Source organism: Ambystoma mexicanum, chromosome 5p, assembly GCF_040938575.1.
Source record: "Ambystoma mexicanum isolate Mex_15411 chromosome 5p, UKY_AmexF1_1, whole genome shotgun sequence".
Classification (NCBI taxonomy): Eukaryota; Metazoa; Chordata; class Amphibia; order Caudata; family Ambystomatidae; genus Ambystoma; species Ambystoma mexicanum.
The window spans coordinates 544,218,988-544,241,709 of record NC_090930.1 but is presented as its reverse complement, the minus strand read 5'-3'; the positions used below and the strand labels follow the sequence as shown (position 1 = coordinate 544,241,709).

Genomic DNA, 22,722 nt, shown 5'->3' with positions numbered 1-22,722 from the left:
TCCATCTCCACCGACCGTTGGGTGCTGGATACCCTGGCAAGAGGACACTCTATCGAATTCCTGAAGAAGTGCCCTCACGTTCCACCTGTGGCCAGGAAGGAAAATCACGTCCCGCAACTGCTGTTGGAAGTACGGGCGATGCTCAGGAAAGGCGCCATCGAGCTTGTCCCGAAGAGGCTCCGGGGCTCCGGGGTGTACTCAAGATACTTCCTCGTCAGGAAGAAGATGGGCGGCTGGCGCCCCATCCTGGACCTTCGTCGTTTGAACAAATACATCATATCACAAAAGTTCAGGATGGTCACCCTCCAGCACGCACTGGGACAGCTGGAGGAAGGCGACTTTCTATCGTCGTTGGACCTGGAGGATGCTTACTTCCACGTTCCCATCCTCAAAAGTCACCGAAAGTTCCTCAGGTTCGTCGTCCAGGGACGCCACTACCAATTCAGAGCACTGCCGTTCGGATTGAAGTCGGCCCCCAGGGTCTTTACCAAATGCCTAGCACCAGTGGCGGCGCGGCTGCGCCTACAGGGGATTCACGTCTACCCCTACCTGGACGACTGGCTCATCCGCTCAAGGACGAGGGAACTCGCCGTCGAACACACTGCGAGGACCGTCCAGCTACTCACAAACCTGGGATTCGCCATAAACTACCCGAAGTCCCACCTGGTGCCGTCGCAGGTGGCCCTGTTTCTGGGAGCGAAGCTCGATACAGTGAGGCGCCTGGCGGCCCCGTCGGAAGAACGGACGAAGACCATTCTAGGCAAAGTGCAGCGCCTGCTAGCCACGGACGTGGCCAGGGTGAGGTCCATCAAGTCCCTCCTGGGGATGATGTCCTCTTGCATCTTCCTGGTGCGCCTCTGCAGACTGCGGATGCGCCCCCTTCAAGAATTTCTCGACGCCCGTTGGATACAGGCGACGGGCACCTTCGAAGACAGGGTCCCCCTCAAAGAGGTGTTCCGGCGGGCGATTCAGTGGTGGGGCGTTCGAGCGCACCTTACGGCGAGCAAGGACTTTCAGACGCCGGCGTACCAGGAGACGGTGACGACGGACGCCTCCCTGGAAGGTTGGGGCACCCACACCGGAGATCTCCACGCAAGAGGCCTCTGGCTCCCGGAGGAGAGACTCCTGCACATCAACGTCCTGGAACTCCGAGCCGTGTTCTGGGCTCTCAAATCGTTCCTCCTGTCGCTCAAGGGCAAGGTGGTGCGGATCTTCACGGACAACACCACGACAATGTTTTACATACGGAAGCAGGGAGGCACCAGATCCCCAGCCCTATCCAAGGAGGCACAGGATCTGTGGCACTGGGCGGTCGCCCAGGGGATGTTCCTGGTTCCCTTCCACCTGGCAGGAGAAAACAACACCATCGCCGACTCGCTCAGCAGGGAGCTGCGCGTGTGTCACGAGTGGGAACTGCGCCAGGATCAGGTGGATCAACTCTTACGACGATGGGGCAAACCCCAATTCGACCTGTTCGCTACAGCGACGAACGCGAAGTGCAAGAGATTCGCCAGCAGGTTTCCCCAGCCGAGAAGCATGGGCGATGCGTTCTCGTTCCCCTGGGACGGCCTATACCTGTATGCGTTCCTTCCGTTGCCGTTGCTGCTTTGACTCATCAGCCAGCTCAAGAGGTCCCGGTGCAGGATGATCCTCGTCGCACCGGCGTGGCCGAGGCAGATCTGGTTCCCGGACCTTCTGGACTTGTCAACGTCCCCTCCCATCAAGCTGTCGGCGTACGCGGACCTTCTCTCCAGAGAAGGAGGCGCCATCTTCCACCACGACCCGGCGTCGATGAACCTGCAGGCTTGGCTCCTGCAGCGCTAGAGCTTGGAGGCTACGATATACCGGCCGATTGCAGAGAGGTTCTTGCAAAGGCCAGGGCGTCCTCGACTCTCAAATGCTACAGTCATAAGTGGAAGAGGTTCTCTATCTGGTGCCGAGCACAGAAGATCAACCCCCTACGGATTACGGCCCCTCAAGTGCTGCCGTACCTGCTATCGCTGGCAAAGGCTGGGCTAGCCCATGCCTCCATTAAGATTCATCTGGCGGCGATCTCCAGATATATACCAGAACCACAGGACGGACGTCCCTGTGGTCCCATCGACTGGTAAAAGAGTTTATGAAAGGACTGTTCCGGTCGTTGCCGCCGGTGAAGGCCCCAGCCCCGGCGTGGGAACTTAACGTGGTGCTGACCAGGCTCATGGGGCCCCCATTCGAGCCGATGCACTCCGCACCTATGAAGTTTGTGTCGTGGAGGACTCCGTTCCTGGTGGCCATTACCTCCGCACGACGAGTGGGAGAGATCCAGGCCCTATCCTGCAAAGCACCGTACTTGACTTTCCATGCCTCGAGGGTGGTGCTTAGGACGCACCCCTCCTTTATGCCCAAGGTGCCGTCGGACTTCCATCTGAACGAGCCCTTGGTGTTACCTGTTTTCTTCGTCGCCGGCCGAGAGGACTTTGCACTCGCTGGATGTGGCTAGAGCGCTGAAGTTCTACGTGGACCGCACGAAGTGTTTCCGGAGGACATCACAGCTGTTTGTGAACTTTGGACCTGTGAATCAAGGGAAGGCTCTCTCGAAGTCTTCTATTTCCAGATGGCTCTCCGGCTGCATCATGCACTGTCACCGGTTGGCTAACCGACCGCTGCCAGGCCGTCCGAGAGCCCATTCGACCAGAGCGATCGCTGCTACTACGGTGTTCTTATCTGGTGTGCCCCTGCTGGACATCTGCAGGGCTGCTACGTGGAGGTCGACGCACACCTTCACGAGATTCTACTGCGTCGATCGGGATTCCAGGGAGGAGTCCAGGGTCGGCCAAGCAGTGCTGCGCAACCTGTTCGCTTAAGGTGAGCCTGGTGAGGAGGTAAGAGATGCTTAATGTTGAGTTTTTGTATTGCTTAATGTTGAGCCTTTTACCACCCCCCGTGGTTGTGCATGTGTGTACTGCTATTTAATCTTATATTCATGAGCATGTGAATCCTTGCCAGACCCCATGCTGGAGAAGGAACAAGTTACTTACCTGTAACTGTTGTTCTCCAGCATGGGTCTGGCATGGATTCACATGCGAACCCTCCCGCCTACCCCTCTGCGGCTCTTCACTTGGTCATACTGCCGCTTCACGTGCTACCAAATCTGAAGATGGCTGCCAGAGGCGGGGCTTAGGTAGAGGGCAGTCATTGGCTGTGGTCAGTATGACGCAGAGATCAGTGATTGGTTACTACTAGGAAAGACAGATCAGAAACTAAACTGATACTGATTTTTTCTTTCCTGAGGATTCCCAGCCTGACGGGGAATATTCATGAGCATGTGAATCCATGCCAGACCATGCTGGAGAACAACAGTTACAGGTAAGTAACTTGTTCCTTTACCCCTACCTGGACGACTGGCTGATCAGGGCCAGTTCCCCCCTGAACAGGCCTTGGAACATCTCAGCTATACCTGTCAACTCCCTTCACAGACTGGGATTCTCCCTCCACTTCAAGAAGTCCCACATGATACCATCACAAAGACTCCAATTAATTGGGGCTGTCCTGGATGCATCCCTTGGAAAAGCCTTGCCACGAGTGGTGAGGGCTCAAGACATTCTGCAGAGGGTGACTAAATTCCAGAATGCCCTGCATCTACCGGCCTTCGATTTTCTGAGGTTGGTCGGCCCCATGGCATCCTTCATTTTTCTGGTGCCAGAGGCCCGCCTGAGAATGAGACCTCTCCAATGTGCTCTCAGGACTCAGTGGTCCCAATTCTCAGGAAAGATGTCAGACCTCCTGCAAATCCCGAGCAAAGTCTCACTGGACCTTCAGTGGTGGGCCTGTCGGGAGAGCATCTTGAAAGGAGAACCTTTTTGGCAAACATGGCCAGAGAGAACAGTAGTGACGGATGCCTCACTCACGGCGTGGGGAGCCCACACAAACGATCTGACAATCGGAGTCCAAACTACATATCAACCTTTTAGAGCTGAGGGCAATCAGACTAGCGCTGAAGGCCTTTCTGCCATCTGTACTGGGAAAGACTGTCCTGATAATGATGGACAACACAGTGGCCATGTACTACCTTAACAAGAGAGGAGGTGTAGGGTCACTACCACTGTGCAGTGAGTCAATGCAGCTCTGGTTTTGGGCAATACAAGAAGGAATCGTCGGCAGTTCACCTAGCCGGAGAGAATAACACGATGGCAGACGGTCTGAGCAGACACAGCACAGTCTCCCACAAGGGGGAACTAGCTCAGGAAGTCCTTCAAGAGATCTTCACCTTTTGGGGAACCCCCTCAAGTGGATCTGTTCGCGATTGGGGTCAACCGGATGTGCAAGCTGTACTGCTCCAGGAAATTTCCTCCAAGAGGAGCTCTAGGAGACGCGTTTGTGGTGGACTGGGAATTTCCACTCCTGTATGCGTTTCCTCCAGTACCCGTCATTCCTCACGTAATAAGGAGGTTGAGAAAGTTCAGGAAATCCATGATCCTAGTGGCTCCGGATTGAGCCAGGAGAACGTGGTACCCAGACCTTCTGGACATGTCCATCTGCCCTCCGATACGTCTTCCACAAAGAGAGGACCTTCTCTCGCGAGAGGAGGCTTGGGTTCTCCATCTTGGTATCAGGACGCTCATCCTTCACGCATGGTTTCTGAGAGGCTGAGATACAAAGATTGGGACCTCCCGGACGACGTAATGGAGATTTTGCTTTCGGCCAGAAGGTCAGAAACTAAATCTACATGTTATTTTTATTACATGGGGCAAATCTGGGGCTCCAGATTGGTACCATCAAGGGAAACGTATCAGCGCTTTCAATTTTTAAGTGAAATTCAGAAGACTTTTCTTACTTTAAGATACCTTTTAATAGTAACATTTTTAAAGGGTCTGACAAATGTTTTCCCTTCAATCACTTTTCAAGTCCCAGTTTGGGTTCTCAACTTAGTGTTGAAGTTCATGATGGGGGCTCCTTTCGAGCCATTACATTCCTGTCCTTTGAGGCTACTAACCATGAAAAACATATTTTTAGTAGTGATTACATCTGCCCGAAGGCTGAGTGAGCTACAAGCTTTATCCTGCAAGCCTCCTTACACTGTCTTTTACAAAGGTGGTGCTGAAGGTGAAATCCACTTTTCTACCCAAAATTGTCTTTGAGTTTAATTTCACACAAAATATAACTTTACCATCTTTTTATCCTCCTCCACATCCTGGAAAGGAAGAGCAGAGACTTCACAGGCTTCACCCTAAACGTGCACTGAGCTTTTACATATCTAGAATGACAAAGTTAACACCGGATGACCAATTATTTGTGGGCTACTCGGGTCACAAATTGGGTATGGCTATTACCAAACGAACACTATCCAGATGGTTTATATTGGCAATATCAGAATGCTACAAACTACCAGGAAAAGATCCTCCAGAAGGCTTCCGAGCTAATTCCACCAGAGGCATGGCAACTTCCTCTGCTTTACAGAGGGGAATACCAATAAAGGAAATGTGTGGGTGTCCCATGGTCGTCTGTACACACCTTCACTAAACATTATTTAGGGTTCACCTCTAATCTCAAAACATTACGTAATGAAAAAAGAAGGGCAGAATCCTCATGGAAAAACAACCCCACAAAGGAGAATAAGGAAAAACTCTCTAAAATCACCACTAGATATACATCTGAGATCCTTCAAACTAAAAGAGACACCTATAACGATAGAACTCTTCATCATATTAAGACAACTAGAGTCCTCCACTCCTCCAACAGAAGTTTGTACTAAGGACAGGTCCTGGTGCACAAATATTCAAGCAGCGCTCTCGAATAAAATGGACCTCCTTCAAAAGAAAATTGAAAATAAAAAACATAACCTATCGGGGGATATCCCCTTGCTGAAGTCATAGATGGCCCTAACAAAACCTTGTAAATGTTTCAAATTCACCCCAGTCTCTTTCCGTGACGTCGAGGACATAATAGCCTCTCTCAAACCGTATAGATGCTAGGGTTACATCTGCCCGGCACCATTAATTAAAGAGGCAGCTAGGGTACTAGCGCCATTCATCACTACATGAATGAACTCCTCCTTTGATACATGCACTGTTCCGACGAATCTAAAAGATGCATGGGTCCTCCCTCTTTTGAAAAAACCCAACCTTGACCCAAACATCCCAACCAACTACAGACCAATAACGACTGTTCCATTTCTCCTGAGACTACTAGACAGGGCAGCCTATCTACAGAAATAAGCTTACCTTGAAACCAATAACCTGCTTGGACTGCGACAGTCTGGTTTTAGACTGAAACACAGAACTGAATCATCTTTAATAGACTTTAAAAAACCAAATGGATGACATAAGGGATAAAGGAAAACTTGCCCTCCTCCTACTCCTTTCAGATCTCGCAGCTGCATTTGATCTAGTAGATCACTAAGTCTTATGCAACCACTTAAAATCAGCTGCCCACTTTTCCGCTTAGGCTACTGCCTGGATACAATCCTTCCTGGATAATCATACCACGAGGGTTGTTAGCGAGAATTCTCTGTAAAGGCTAATTTCCCAAACCTAGTGAGTCCCCCAGCAGCTTTGCTGGATTTTTGGGGTTTATTTATTTCTCCTGCTAAGAGTGAGACTCTTTTACTCCCACTCTTAGACATGATTTGAGGTGTTCCTTTGTCTTGCCATGTGTTTTATGGGCTATGGGGTCTTTTACTCCATAGGGTTTCATGTGTTTTGTTGATGTGGGTTACACAGCACCCTCCGTGCCGTAACCCAGGGGTGTCGTAGCGACCCCCAAACAGACTCCATACCCTGTGACTGACTACTGTCTCCCAGGGCATGTAAAGTCACCATTGGCTTTACTAGTCCCAAATTATTAACAGAAACCAGTACAAACCATCATATTGTGGACGTACTGGTCGGGGCAATTCGATTGCCCCGGGGTCTGTTGTTCGAGGGGGCACGTCTCCGTCCCCCCTGATCGAGTTTTGGCTGGTGGCAGTGGATACTACTTTTTATATTCGACCGCAAATATATCTCTATGGGATTTTCCCATTGTTCGAGGATACCAACTTTAATTATTTAATTCCTATAGCCTCGAACATGCCGCCGGTTTATTTATTTAATATTAATTCACTGGTTGGTATTTTTTACCAGAACTCTATTCTAAAATGGCGTTTGTGTTCTCTTCTATGACTCCAACCCAAGTCGAGCCCTTTGTTCCAATTTTTGGCGGGCTTCTCCACAGAAGCCGCCAAAAGTGGTGCCACTCTGTCTGGGTACCACAGGGGGTTTGGGAGTGGGTTTAGGCACTCTGGACTGAGTTGCCTTGGCAACTCAAGTCGCACTCTTGTGTGATTGGCCCAAGAGGTGAGCCGGCTGGCTCACCACTTAGCATGTTTGATTGACAGCTAGGCTGAATGAATGGGAGTTTGCTGCATAAAAGCAGGGCTTTGGGGACTGGAACTTCAGAAGTCGTCACTGGACCTAAGAATCTGAGGAGAGAGAAGCTGAGCCGACCTGCAACGACGACTCCACCGGTAGAGCCCTGCTGAACCGTCTCACCACTTTTCCCGACGACAGAGGAGATCTCCAGTCCGGAGAGTCTTCTTCCTTTAACTGGTGGGGATAACCAGTTTTGCCTTCTCTTTGCCTTCCTGGAGCATCTCGTGGCCGCCTTGCCCATGCCAAGCACCCCGGCAACCGCAATACTACGGTTTACCACTACCGCGAATAGTAGGGTAGTACCTTTTAACCGAAGAACTCTGCGGCTGGTTTCTTTCCTGGCAGTGCAAAGACCTCCATCTTTCCTCCACGTCGAGACCTCCTCTTCCTCTGGACGAAACACCGACTTGCACCCGCTGCCAGGAACAACTGCCCCCGCTGGAGCTTCCTTCCCACTTAAGGTACTGTGTCCCGCCTGGCTTCCCTTGCGACAGATCGTTCAGGGTGACAGTAAAGCCTCGACTTTCTAACCTGGGCTGGCCTGGGACAACCTAGCTAACTTTTCCTGACTTTAATTTCATTCTTTGTGTGCAAACTATCTACAAGACTCTTTGGGCATAACCCCACTGTGTGAACCTGGACCCCTTCTACTTGCTCTCTCCAAGAGTGGGCCTTGCAATTGACTCTCCAGTAGAACTCTGCCTATCCTGCCTTACTGTGGTTCTTTAAAAAGTATTGAAATTTGTGTGCTTCCATTACTCTGCCTTTTTCCCTCCCTTTTTAATAACTTATTAGTGTGCCATCTTATGTTAAGTGCTCACCTCTGTCTGAAAATAAGTGGTGTTTCTCATTAAGACTTGTCTAATAAGTAATTAGGGTTGTATATATATAATAGGGACTGTGTGCTGAATTTACTTACCTCTTTGTGCTAGTGTAATTTACAAGAGTGTCTTTAAATGAATAACTATATACTTTTACACCAAAACTCTGGTCAGTGTTTACTTGTGCTACTGTATCTCTGTACCTATTGTGTATACTCTATATACTGCCTAACTCTTCTTGAGGGAAGTCTGACTGCTCAGCCACAGCTACCAAGTGAATCTGTGTGGTACAGACTGCTACCAAGTGGGTTTACTGCCATTCACCTGTAGTCTTAAATCTTTTGCAGTGGTCCCTAAGGGAACTGCACAGGTTTCTGCCTAACAAGGGTCTTCTCTCCCACTGCATCAGCTGAACCTGCACCCATTACCTGTGGAGTACCGCAGGGATCGGGTTTCTCTCCTATGATGTACAACATTTTTACTGAGCCTCTTTTCGATGACCTTGACAATCTGGGTGTCTTCTACACCAATTACGCTGATGACACCTAGATTCTCATCCTTATCAATGGCGATCACGACACTGACTCTACCTTCCTTAACAAAATGTATCTTATTATCCAAGCATGGATGGCCACTCACAGGCTCTGTCTTAACGATGAAAAGACAGAGCTCCTGCTCATTGGATCTACAGTAAGACTAAACAAACTTAGCAACCAATTTACATCATTCAATATTGACAGTAACAATATAAAAGTTTCCAAGGAGGTAAAAACCTTGGGTTTTTATCTTGACTCAGCCTTAAACTTGAAAAGACAAGTCTGTGCCACAGCCTCCTCCACAGCTTAGACTTGTAAGTTAATCAATGCGTGCAAACCATTCCTCTCCACATCTGGTTGCATTACCTTGACCAGGGCACTAATTCTGTCTATAATAGACCAATGTAATGTCATAAACCTAGGCTCTAGTAAACACAATGTTAACAAATTGCAAATGTTGCAAAATAATGCATTAAGAACGGCACTAAACATTCCCAGAACACAACACATTTCAGATACCAGATGCTCTACCAAATGGATATCTATGAAGGATAGAATCAACTTCAAATAATTAATCATTATCCATAAATGCCTCGCCATCTCAGCCCCGAAATACTGAGTAGACAAAGTCTCTAAAAAGAAATTGGATCGACCTACCAGAACCCTACACTCTCATTGCCTCTGGGTTCCTAGATATGAGCTCATGAAAGCAGGTGGTAGCATCTTTCTGGTACTGGCAGCCAAACTGTGGAATTCCATGCCGGTGCCCTTAAGATCAGAACCATCACTCCACAGTTTCAGAAAAAAAAAAATATGGCTTTTCTCACATGTCTAATTTGTGCATCTCCATACTACCCTTGTATATACTTGTATTGTAATCCTGTAATATAGGGCGTTGGTTGCTCTTCAAACAATTGTAATGTAAATAAGTGCTTGCATCTCTCTCATTGTAATGCTATAATGTAATATAAATGTAACCCTGTAATGTAATGTCAATGTAACTTTTGTAAATGCGCCCAGATACCCAAGGGATAGGTGTGCTATATAAATTCATAAACATTATAGTTTAGACTCCGGTCAGGAAACTGCATTTGACAAAGCTGTGTTGCATTCCGTGCACACACATCCATGAACACCATTCTTTTTTTGAAAAACTTTTATTTATTTAGCTTGGCAGCACAACATAGGCGAGCAACATGCAAGTTAAGTACAGTGTAGTAACAGTTAAGGTGATACAGGCATACAGCGACTGCTTACAATTTGGTTGTACACCTCAAACACATATGCAGTGTGGGTGTGGGGCTGGAGAGATCGCAACTCAGGAGGGGCACTGGGCGAGAGAGGGTAACAGCTGGGGATGATGCATCCGATGTCGCACTCAATTCGGACATATAGGATCGGAATTTGAGCCAGACCTCTCTGGGTCTTGAGTGTGTGGGTTGTAATAGGGACCAGGTTTCCTCGGTGTCTGTGGCCCAAGTGATTGCCTTGAGCCACTGTGCATGGGTGGGGGATGTGGGTCAGAGCCAGCAAAGTAGAATAGATCGCACTGCGAAGTAGCATGCAAAGGCCAGCCAGTTTTTTGGAGTCCCGGCGAAGTTCGGGGAAATCTTGGAAGAGACATCTCATTGGAGAAGGGTTGATGGGGTACTCAAGGATAGATGACATAGTTGAGCACACCATACTCCAAAATTGGCCAAGGCGGGGACAGGACCAGATCATATGAATATAGTCGGCGGTATCGTGGCCACATCTGGGGCACCTCGGAGAGAGATCATTAAGCATGCGATGGAGTCTGCTCGGGGTATAATGGAATCTATAAAGTACCTTAAACTGAATTAGTTTGAAGCGAGAGTTGAAGGATACCCCGTGTATGCGTGCGCACATGTGAGCCCAGCGTTCGTCGGTTACCTCCACCCCGAGGTCATCCCCCCCCATGCGCGCCTTAGCTTAGCGAATTCTGGAGTAGATCTGGTTTGAACCATATTATAAAGTCGAGATATTTTACCCCTGTTGAGCGTAGGAGAGGTCAGTTCTTCAATGGCAGGATCGTCTGGTGGTATCGCTGGGAAAATGGGGTATTTCTGTTTAAGGGTTTTCCGGAGAGACGAATACTGCAGCCATATGGACAGCCTCTGTCTCAGGGATAATGGGAGGTCTGGCCATTCGATGAAGCTGCCCTGCACGAAAACGTCACGGATCAACTCATATCCCGCCTCGGCCCAACGGCGGACCACGGGCAGCGGTACCCGTGGGACCCCTGGGAGAAAGTTTCAGAGCGGGAGGTTACTGTGGAATGGGTCGGCAGTACCAAGCAGTTTCCACATTTTTGTTAATGCCAGGGACGTGCAGGCCAACGGATCAAGAGAGACTGGGGCCGATGGGATGGGTTGAATCGCTAGGGAGCGGATATCCCGGTCACTAACCGTCAGTTTTTCAAGTCTGACATGTGGAGGGGGGTCCATTGTGTTGAACCAGTGTGCCGTGAATTGGATTTGGGCAACTAGCCAGTATTTGAAAAAATCAGGAGCACCAAAGCCGCCACCATCCATCGGGGTGGACAAGGTTCCAAGTTTAAGGCGGACCGCACCTGAGTGCCACAAAAAGGAGTTGATTGTGCGAGTCAGAGTTCTAAAGAAGCCCTCGACTGGCATAAGGGAATATTAGCAAACCTGTAAAGAAGTTGGGGTAGTACTATCATCTTCAGTATCCCTATTCTACCTGCAAGGGAGATTGGTAGCTTACTCCAATCCAGAGTCCTGTCTATAAGGTTCACGAGATAACTTTGGTAGTTTTCCTCGAAGCTCGACTCGAATTGTCAAGTTATTTCTATCCCGAGATAGGTGATTTTTGACTGAGCCAACGCGAACCCCAGGGTATCAGGAGGGGGAAGAGTGCAATCCGTGAGTGGGAAGAGGGTGGATTTCGCGCAGTTCACTTTGAGGCCTAAAATGTGACCGAAGCGGACCACGTCCTCTAGTATCGGGGGCAAATTGATGGAAGGGGAACGAATGAAGAGAAGCGCGTTGGCGGCATACAGGGATACTATATCAGCTTGGCCCACAGTTCGCAACCCTCTATGTGCATGGAATTGACGTAGCATGTCAGCAAAAGGTTCTATTGCTATGGCGAAGACCAGGAGAGAAAATGGGCAGCCCTGCCTCGTCCCCCTAGCGATCTTGAAAAGGGGGGAGCAACGATCCTTAGTGCGGACCCTGGCCACCGGATCGGAGTAAAGTAGTCTGACCCAGGAGAGAAAGGAGGTACCAAATTTAAATTTTTCAAGGACCCGCCAGAGGTATTGCCATGAAACAGAATCGAACGCTTTTTGCATGTCGAGTGTTGGCGGCTACCGCGTGTACATTTGGATTTATTCTGCTAATTATATTAAAGAGGCGTCTCAGTTTCAAGGAGGTGGAGCGTCCTGGGATGAAGCCTGCTTGATCAGGGTGGATAACGTGTGGCATGCAGGGGGCAAGACGTAGCGCTAACAATTTGGCAAATATTTTGACATCGCAATTTATGAGCCAGAGCGGGCAGTACGAGCCGCATTGTGTGGGGGGGTTTGCCAGGTTTAAGTAATACGGTTATCATGGCTTCCCGGAGCGATGGGCGAACTTTGCCTATCTCCATTGATTCCTCCCATAGAGCCATCAGACGGGGGAGTAGGAGTGATTTGTAGCATTTATAAAATTCGATTGGGATGCCATCAGAGCCAGGGGCCTACCCAGAGGAAAGGGAGTCTACAGCATCTGGGAACTCCTCAGGAGAGAATGGAGAGTCGAGGAATCCGATGGTCTCAGGGGAGAGGACCGAGAGGGGGAGGGCATCGAGGTAAGAGTCGATCTCCGCCGTCGAGGCATCGTCTGCATTGGCATACAGGGCTTCATAAAAGGTGAAGAATTCTGAATTGATGTCCTGTGACGAGGTAGCTAGAGAGCCATCAGGTCTCTCAACCCCGGGAATATGCGGGGCCCCAAGCTTGCGACGTATAAGTCTATCAAGAAAGCAGCCAGGGCGTTCACCCTCTCCATGTTTCCTTGCCAGGCCGGGGTTATCTAAGAATTTTTGCTCACAGTCCGCCAGTGACCGGAATGTGTCGAGTTCCGCTCCGATAGACGCCAGGGCCTCAGGGGTTTGGTATAGTGCAGATTGGGCCTCCAGACTCGATAGTTTGGATTCGCTTTCAGCAATGTCCCTCCGGATTGTTCTAAGGATACCACTTTCCTTGGACAGCGCTATGCCCCTGATGTATGCCTTAAAGGATTCCCATAGGGTAGCCTGCGAAGACACTGAGTCTGTGTTAATTTCAAAGAACTCCTCGATGGCCATCTCCAGCTCGAAGCTAAATAAGGGGTCGAGGAGAGAGTGGAGTTTCCTCCAGTGTCTAGTACGGTCGCGATCCAGCACATAGTGATGGTAACTGGTGAATGGTCAGATAGGGTTCTAGGAAGGATCATTAGGTGTGTCACATTCTTTATTAGTATATCAGAGATCACCCATCTATCGATTCGGGAATAGGAGTCATGCACCGAGGAGCGGGAGTCGGGCTAGAGGAGTCTCCATGCATAGACCATTGCGAGTCGGGGGAAAGATGACAGTGTAGTATAGGCCGCTTTGGTGAGTTGGCGGGGTCTGGACCCGGATCTGTCAAGGTTCACATCAAAAATTGTATTGAAGTCGCCCCCCCCTCCCCTCCAGATGACAGTGTAGTATAGGCCGCTTTGGTGAGTTGGCGGGGTCTGGACCCGGATCTGTCAAGGTTCACATCAAAAATTGTATTGAAGTCACCCCCCCCCCCCCGAGAATTGGAACCAGGGGGAAGCCATCAAGAAGGGACGTGAGGTGTGTATAAAATTCAGGGTCGTCTGTGTTAGGACCATAAATATTCAATAGGACCACCTCCTTGTTCTGAAGCGTAGCATGGAGTAGCACTATCTACCATGGGGGTCTATCCGTGAGGATATCAGGGCGAACTTAAGGCTCTTGTGAATAAGGGTCATGACCCCGTGGTTTTGGGTAGAGAAGTTTGGGAAGTATCTCTGGGTGCGCCACATTTTGGCAAATCTCACACATTGTTCAGCGCAAGCATGTGTCTTTTGCAAAAAGAGGATTTTGGCCCCATGTGGTTCGGCCTGTAGCTGGAGTTGTCTCATTTTTTTAAAATTGCCCAAGCCCCACACATTCCAGCTCATGAAAGTCAGGTTATCTTTGGTTACCAATGTAGAAGTGCTCATATCAGATCAATATTGATTTCTGATGGATCAATTTACCAGTCCTGCCGCCCCAGTCGTTCAATGTTACCTTGTGCTCAGACCTCGCTGTCATTGCAAGCTTTTTTATAACATAACACCCAACATATCCCACCCGCATCCCTCCCCCAAACAGAGGAATGATAACCCCGAACCCAATTAACCAAATCCAAACCAGTGGCATCAACACCGGGGGGGGGCTGTGGGTCGGCCTGGTGGCTACGCTCCGGGCTGTAGGCAATTCCGGATAAACACGGTGCCTGACAGTAACATCGTACGTAACTTGAAGAAGGTTTTGCACGCATGGGTGTGGCACAGTTGTATAACGGTGAACCAATATGATCCCATAGGAGAGTAGTGGGCTAATATATTCCTGGCGTAGAGAGGTAGCTGGTGTTGTTGGCGACCTCTCGACAGGATAGCGTGACAGACGTAGACATGTGGCTGAAGGGGAGGCTCAGCCTGGAAAGTGTTTGTCAATGAATCTGGATGCCTCTTCAGGGATTGTAATAAAGTACACCTGGTTGGCGTGTTAGATGCGCAGCTTAGTGGGATACAGCATGGAGTATTTAACTCTGTGGTCTCTTAGCCTCCTTTTTACTGCCAGGAAGGTCTTACGCTCCCGCTGGACAGCTACTGAGAAATCAGGGTAAAGGTGTATTCTTGCTCCACCCAGTAGAAGTTCGCCCTTAATTCTTGCTGCCCTGAGGAGGGCGTTGCGGTCTCGGAAATTCAGAACCCTAGCTATGATGGGCCGTGGAGGCGCGCCCGGTTTGGGTTTAGCTGTTAAGGCTCTGTGTGCTCTCTCTATCGCGAACTGTGGCGAGAGTTTCGGAGAATCGAGGAGCGACATTAGTGTATGTTCAATATAGTCCTCCATCAGCTCATTGACACCATCCTCGGGAACACCGATAATGCGGAAGTTATTCCGCCTCGATCGGGAATCAAGGTCCTCATTCTTCTTCTCAACCTCAAGGACTCGGTTGGAGAGAGCGGAGACCTCCGCACGCAGGGAGCCCAGGTTATCCTCAGTGGAGCTCACTCTTGTCTCGATCTCCGACACTTGACTGTCATTCCTCTCGATGTGGGCCTTGATGGAGGCCATTCATGTCGTCCAGTTTGGAATGAAGTGTGGTGAAGCCCTCACGGATTAAGTCCATCATGTTCTGAGAGTCTGGAGGGACCGATGATGATGAGTTAGTAGGGACCTGCTCCGGCCCTTCCTCAGTCGATCTCGAAGGCGTCTTCGTGAACATGTTGATGGAGCACTGCTTTTTCCCGGCTCCTTTGGTCATTGTGTCGATGATAACATTTGGTAGGGATGAAGGAGGATTTATGGTACCCCAGACAGTGTGAGGAGAAGTCTGACAGGGTACAGTGCAACGGGGGTTTGCGCTGCGTGCTCTAGTATGAGGTGATCGCCTGGGGTAGCAATAGAATATTAAGTCCGCTTCTCCGTTGGGACGGGGGCCCTCGAGTGATGGAAAAGGTTGAACTGACGTGTCCCATCAGATGACACTATTTGTGTGTAATGCCCCGGAAGGGGGGGGGGGGGCAGAGGGTCGAGCAGGCAGCCGGACAGATCCAACGCCCATATCCAAGCCTTCACAGTAGATGTGGTTGCCAATGCAGACAGTGGGATCTCGGCTTGCAGCGGGAGAGCAGGGAACAGAGCCTCAAATCAATCCCCATGTGGATGAGTAGTCTGGCACAACTGCTGTTGATTGCCGAGGATTAGTCACAGCTCCCCAGTACCACCACCCGGGTGACCGACAACTCGAGGATCAGGGGTCCAGTTGTTTTTTAACTTTTTTTTTGCGGGGTGGGGGGCGAGGAGCGCCTCCTCCCCGTCACGTTGTATTGTACACGGCCTGCCCCTGTATGGCCTATGGAAATATAGGGAGGTCAGGATGCATACCCCATCGCCAGCGGGCCCGCACCAATGTCTCAGTGAGGATCGGTGTGACCAGCGGAAGACACCGACCAGTGTATGGGGCACATAATCAGAATGGGTAGGGGGCCACGCCGATGTGACCAGGAAGTAGTGACTTTCAAGGCACGGTACAGGTATCCAATGTGGTCAGAGCCGCGTATAGGGGTTCACCGTAAGAGTGGAATGGACTGGCCGCATCCACGTTCCATGGGGCACCATGAAGGGAGGAGGAACGGAGCCGGTCCAGGGCTCGGGCCTCAGGCGCCGGTCAACAAGTCCCAGGGTATCCGCCAGCAAGTGCGACCAGCTGGTGCCCACCCAAGGGTAGCGTGGTCCCGTTTTATGTCCTCACCACATGGGCCCGTTAACGTGGGCCTAGTGGTAGGCACTACGTAGGTCCCAATTGGTGATACAGTTTGGTGCATTACAATGTGGGTGCTTGGGGATTCTATCTCTCACGTACCTTATGACCGCCAAGGATCGTATGTTCTGCGTTTCGCCATCGGGGGAGCGCGGGACCTGGGATCCCTTGGTGCACCGCAGCTCGACCCCGGGTGCTGAAGCCTCGTTGACGATAGGCCCACCGCACACGTGGCCACGTTAATATGGGGGTTGTGGTAGACACTCCAGTCCCAATTGTTGATGAGGTCTGGTGTGCTATGATGTGGGTGCTTGAGGACTCTATCTCCCACTTACTTATGCCCGCCAAGAATCGTATGTTCTGCGCTGCGCCGTCAGGGGAGAGCGGCACCCAGGATCCCCTGGTGTGCCGCAGCTCAACCCCGGGTGCCGAAGTCTCGTTGACGGGATGGGGGGGAGGCCCGCGGCTGAGCCGTCTCCGTGCTCCATGGCGGACACTGCAGAGGTGAAAGAACAAAGTCGAGGCAGGGAACAGCCCGCCCCTAGAGCAGTGCCGGCACGGCCAGCAAGGATCCCAGCCCGCCTCGGGCTGCGCAACGCCAACGGCGGCGTCGGATCACATCGGGGGCACCAGTGTCTGCGTTGTCCTCCTCGAGTCCCTGCTCACAAACAGTGTAGTCAAACTGGGACTGCTTTGGGAGTGTATCAAAGATAAGGAATATGTGGGAGGACACAATCCATTAGAAGAACACGTTACTTACCCCTGGTAACGTTCTTTTGACCGGATGGTCCTCCCACGTATTCCTTACCGCCCATCCCAACCTACCTCGCTGTAGAATTTCCCTTGCGGTTACAGTCTACGCTCTCTCAGGAGGACTAAACGTCGGGTACAAGAAATAAATCCTTTGCTTGTAAAAACATATACATATACCTTTGGTGATGTCGACATCGAGACGGAGGTCTCCGAAGGACATCGAGTCGACAGCATTGATGCACAGCGCCCCCTGCTGGAAAAATAAATTCCAAAGCATCAATGCTGGATATTGGAAATATCAAAGATCAGGAATACGTGGAAGGTACATCCCGTCGAAAGAACGTTACCCGGGGTAAGTAACTTGTTCTTTGTTTGTGTGAACCTGAAAAGAGGCGTTATTGATGGTGAATCTTAGCAAAGTCCCTGGAGGGAAAGTTATGTGTGCATTAGTGATTGTCACTTTCTTGGACGAGGCAGCGGATAGATGGAGTGATAATGAGGGTAACAGATTAATTCATATATGTTCTAGAATATTTGTCTTTTTGCTGCTGTAGGAATGCTGTACCAACTACATTGATCATTCACAGTAGAAAGGTTGAGTATGTTCCGTCCCTTGCACTGAGAATGTAAGCTAAGGCCATGCCATACACAGACCCTGAGCACTTCAGTGGTTACTGTTACTCTATGCGTTTCACTTTTGTGTGTGAGAAATTGAAAGAACCTTACCCTAGTCCTATATTGCCATTAAGAAGAGGGCTATGACAACGTGCAGGCAATAGTATTATTTAGTGTTGCTAGTTGACCAAGGTTTTTGTTTGATCTGTGTTTCAGGTAAATGAGCTGCCCTTCCCCTTCAACAACCGTGAGCAATTTGAGGGAAGTATCCGAGCACCCATTGGCACTGCTTGGAACACTCAACGGGCCTTTCAGAAGCTAACAGCCCCACGGGTGATCACAAAACAAGGACACATCATTGAGCCTATCTCCGAAGAGGATGCTTTCCAAAAGCAAAGCCAGAAAGTCAAGCCTGCTTTTGAACTGGACCCAAACAAATTTAATGCAAAAGATGCCCGCCGTAACAAGTCAAGAAAATACATACAGAAGCAACAAAAGCCTTTGTAGTCAATCGGAGACCTAAGGGACCAGATATTGAAATAGTATGGTCATGAAACCATGAGTCTCTCAGAAGCCTGTTGTCTGTGGGACTGATGTTTGCGTGAGGATCTGACATAATCTCAAACTTACTGGTTCATATGCAGGATGCACACCATGAATCGTTCTGGTCTGCCTGCTTTCTAAAACACACCGCTGCAAAACAAGCTACTGTTAGAGGCAATGGGTGCTCTGAACCCTGAGGAAATTGATATATACCTACTACTTCATTTATGTGCCATTAAAGAGGAAATATTTCTTACATTTTGCATATGTAGGTAAATAATGGAACTCTGCCTACGACCTGCACCAGCAAACTTTTTGGAGTATTTCTGTTCTCATTCTAGAGGTCATTTTGTTTAGTAATCCAGTACAGCAAATACTCAAAACCGTTACCCTTTCTGTATTGTATGTTTTAGTCAGATTGTGTCCGTTTTCGGCCTTATTATGTTGCGGGAAGTTAATCTACTTTGCAGTTTCTCTGTATACAGGCATTGGGTCATGCCCACTTTGTGTAACTGATCTTTCGGGACACACTTCATAGTACTCGCAGGAAGAAACCGTTACACATGGTTTTCCTTGGGTTCATTATTACATCTCTATGCTGTGTTCAACAAAGAGGTACATGAAGAAGTATCACTTATTATTTCCACTATTGTGCATGGTTAATCTATCATCGATAACTCTCATTAGGTGATTCTATCCACTTGAATGAAATACAAACCCAATGCGTGTTCCCATATTCTCTTTGTTGTTTCAAAGATTTACCACTTCTTTGACTTCAGCTTTGACCCAAGACCCTGTCAGTTGTGCTCAGCGGTGTTGAAAGTTCAGTCTAGCAGAGTCGGCCATTTGGAACTAGATCCGTTTTTTCTTTGTCCCTGCAGATTTTCTGTTCATTTGCACTCAGCAAATACTATGAATGTTCACTGTGCCCATCCCCTGCCCACCATCTGAAATGACAAAATATTTGTTATCAGTTTCTTCTTGGTGACAATTGCTGCTACTGGATCCCAAATGCGATTTTAATTATTATTCCTGTTATTCAAAGATTGCATAAACAACTTTCCGTGCATGCAAAAATATTTACTGTCCAAGTCAAGCAGGGATTTATGAATGACGAGGGAGAGATGGTTTTCTATAAATGTAATACATGTATTTCCTACATAGCTCCCTCATCTTAAGCTGTGTTAAGTTATTTTAAGCTTTCCTGTTTAAAGACTTACTCTGTGCAGTGTTATATTGTGCGTGTGGTCTTGTGGCACTGCATGCGGTTTGGCAGTACTTAGTGGTGCCTAATTGGCTTTCGGTGTGACCGAGGCCTGCCATTGCCAACACAATGAAATATATGAAACCTAAACTGCGCTTCTAGGCAATATGGGATGTTATTCTCGAGAGGGAGGTTATAGAGTTGTTGCAGGAAAAAAATGGCCTCCAGGTGTAAAGTAATAATATCAAAGATGTACCCAAGGTGTAGTTGATTCTTTTTATTAAACCACTCTTCTTTGCTATGTAATATTCAGTTGAACTTAATGAAATATTGATTTGCCACATTGCTCTGGATGGCTGCTGTCCATTTCTAATGGATAACATCCTCTAATAGATTCCTCCTCTTCAGATGTATCTCCAGTGGTGCAGCTGGCATTGGAAACCTTCCCCCAGCACAGGATGTCGTGCGCCTCTGTGTCGACCGTGCCATTCCCGACTCAAGAAATGACGATGACTTCAGTACATGGAAGGCACACCATGGCCTCTGACCTAAGTACCCTTTTCCCGTACACTCAGGATGCTGCTTCGGGATAATTTCTCTCTGAGGTTTTTTCTTTGTGTCATTTAAATTAATAATGTCTGGTTCTTCTAAAGTGTTGGTTTCAAATGCTGCACGTACTGCACTTCGTAGATGTCGATTTCCGACCCTTGCACAATTTGCATATGGTGTTTTGAGACAAAAGACAATGTTTTGGAGTGTGGCTTCTGCCAGGCAATGAATCCCAGGGCACTCAGGGATTGCACAGCCAAATTTGCTGTGGTCTGGCCACTTAAATGTTGTTGGAGGAAGGGAGGCCATTGGAATGTCCCACACCTGATGAAGATCCTTCCAGTTAAAGCAAAGGCAGAAATAATTTGCAAGAAACACCACAAAAGGCCCCACTCCAGAGGTGCCTTGTGCCAGTCTTCCCTCTCTTCCACAAAGAGGAAACACTGGTCTCAACGGGACAAAAGCGAGGATGATATCGTACTGGAAGGCCATACAAGGGCTTCCCAGGCATGTCTCATGTCATCCTCTTTAACTGGTGACTTAAGCCCTTAAGACACTGTATGGCTAAAGCGAAATTCCCAGTGGCTCTTGGCTGGAATGCCCAACTGGGCAAAAGACCAGACTATCTGCAAACAAATGTCAAAAGTCATATCAGATAATCAAAAACAAGAGACAAGTAACAAACCATAATCAAAGGGAAACTGAAATGGATACTTGCAGCGACAAAACACCATAGAACAAAAGTAAACTTATGAAAGGTCAAGAACACTGCATCCACCACATAAGGACATACAATGGTATAAAATATTCCAGCCAAATGCAGCACAACAATGCCTCACAGCAAGTGAACCACCAGCAGTAGAAGGGTGAAGCATCACAGCAGTGAGGAATTCTTCAGCAAAAGAGGACTGTAGGACAGGTGTTTATTATTCAAAAAGCATCAATAACATCCTACCCACCAATGAACAGTCATTGGGTGATGGGGAAACTTCCAGAACTGTGCAATTGTAAGACGTGCTATGCACCATAGGTGAGTATGAGCAACACAGTAGGGCCCAGGATGGGATATAGTCTCTCCTCATCCCTGTCCCCAAGCATAATCTCCACTGGGTGCATGGGGAAACAAACTCTGTGGGATTATTCAGGCTTTAGTAAATGCCTCTCTAACCCAGGCCTGTGTTCCACCGGATTTGAAAGAAATACCATTTTACACCCCTTTTGAAGAAACCAACATTGGATCACAAAATGATGTCCAACTATCGTCCAGTTGCTGGTCTTCTGTGGCCTGCAAACATTTTGGAAACAAATTAAGACTGCAGCTGCAGAACTTCCTGGAGGAACACAACATCCTGGACTTATATCAGTCAGTATTTAGACCAGGCCATGGCACAGAGATTGCACTTATGGCCATCTGGGATGATCTGCTCGAGGCTGTCGACGATGGTGACATTAGCATGCTAGTTATGCTAGACTTGTCGGCAGCTTTCAACACAGTCGATTTCGACATTCTTATGTCAAGACTATCGCTATTGGCACAGGTATCTGATGACACACTCAAATTATTCACCTGGATTTTGACAGACCATTCTCAGCAGGTCAAATAAGGCCCATACCTGTCTGATCCATCACCTGTCACCTGTGGAGTGTCCCAGAGCTCCTCTCTGTCTCCCTTGTTGTTTAACGTCTAAATACGCACGTTGGTTAACATCTTTTCCAGTTTGGCTTATGCTATCATTGATATGCTGAAGACACCCAGATGTATGTCCGGCTAAAGCAACCACTGGAGGCAATGGTGCGAGTTTTAACATATGCAGACATAATACAAAGTTAGATGCTGGAAAAAAGCTCCAACTTAATCCATCTAAAACAGTGATTATCGTTATTGGCTCAAAAAAAAAAATGAACAAATGTCCTACACTCCCCTCTCCCCACCCCCCCCACCCCTCCTGCCCAACCTTATTTGGGATGCCAACCAAATATACTCAGACAGTGAAGAATCTTTGCTGCATTTGGCAGTCCAGCATGAGCTGCAATTTACACATTAATCAAATCAACTAAAACTTCTTAAGCCTTTATTGCCACCTAATTTCCGAGAAGGACCGTCCAACTTTAGTTGGCACACTCACAGACTCTAAGCTGGATTATTGTAATGCCCTTTTGAAGGGTATACCGAAATATCAGCTGAAGAGACTGCAGGTTTCCCAGAATTCTGCAGTGAGACTGATCTTTGCGCTGCCTAAGAAATCGGCCATCTTGCAGTGTCGAAAAAGCCTTCATTGGCTCCCAGGGCAACAGAGGATTTTGTTTAAAGTCCTAGGCCCGGTTTTGAAATGTATCCATGGCCTGGCCCCCACCTATTTATCATCAAAGATCGTAACTCACTGCCCCAAACGATCTTAGCGATCCACGGGACAAGGTCTCTGGTGGTCCCCTTTTCTAGGGCTTCAACCTGGGGGGATAGACCCTAGGCCCTTGGTCTTGGAACTTCCTTCCACTGAGCCTACGGCAAATTGAATCTCTAATTCCTCTTGTCTCTCTAAATCATTTAATCTATGTCTGCGCGGCTCATGACCTGTACCAAATTCTTTTTTCCATTTGCGCCCAGATGCAGTTTCTGCCCGGGTCACTTTGGGATATGCGCATTTAAAGTTCCAAAATCAAGCTCATTTTGAGATTAGTGTATTCGAATTAAGATTGTACCTTGGTGCACCTCAACCACATGTGTTTTAAGTACCTGCTTCCCAACTTTTCCTCTGGCAGGCGG

The 22,722-nt window shown here is 48.6% G+C and overlaps 1 protein-coding gene across 1 annotated transcript in view; it reads left to right on the top strand.

Moving 5' to 3' along the window:
• The window catches only part of UTP14A (UTP14A small subunit processome component), a 684,761-nt gene extending 665,046 nt beyond the window's left edge, over positions 1-19,715 (top strand). Inside the window, exon 15 of the mRNA XM_069612971.1 lies at positions 17,879-19,715. Within this exon, the coding sequence (XP_069469072.1) occupies positions 17,879-18,169 (291 nt within the window). The 3' untranslated portion in view covers positions 18,170-19,715. The remainder of the gene's footprint in view (positions 1-17,878) is intronic.
• Positions 19,716-22,722: the final 3,007 nt, after the last annotated feature.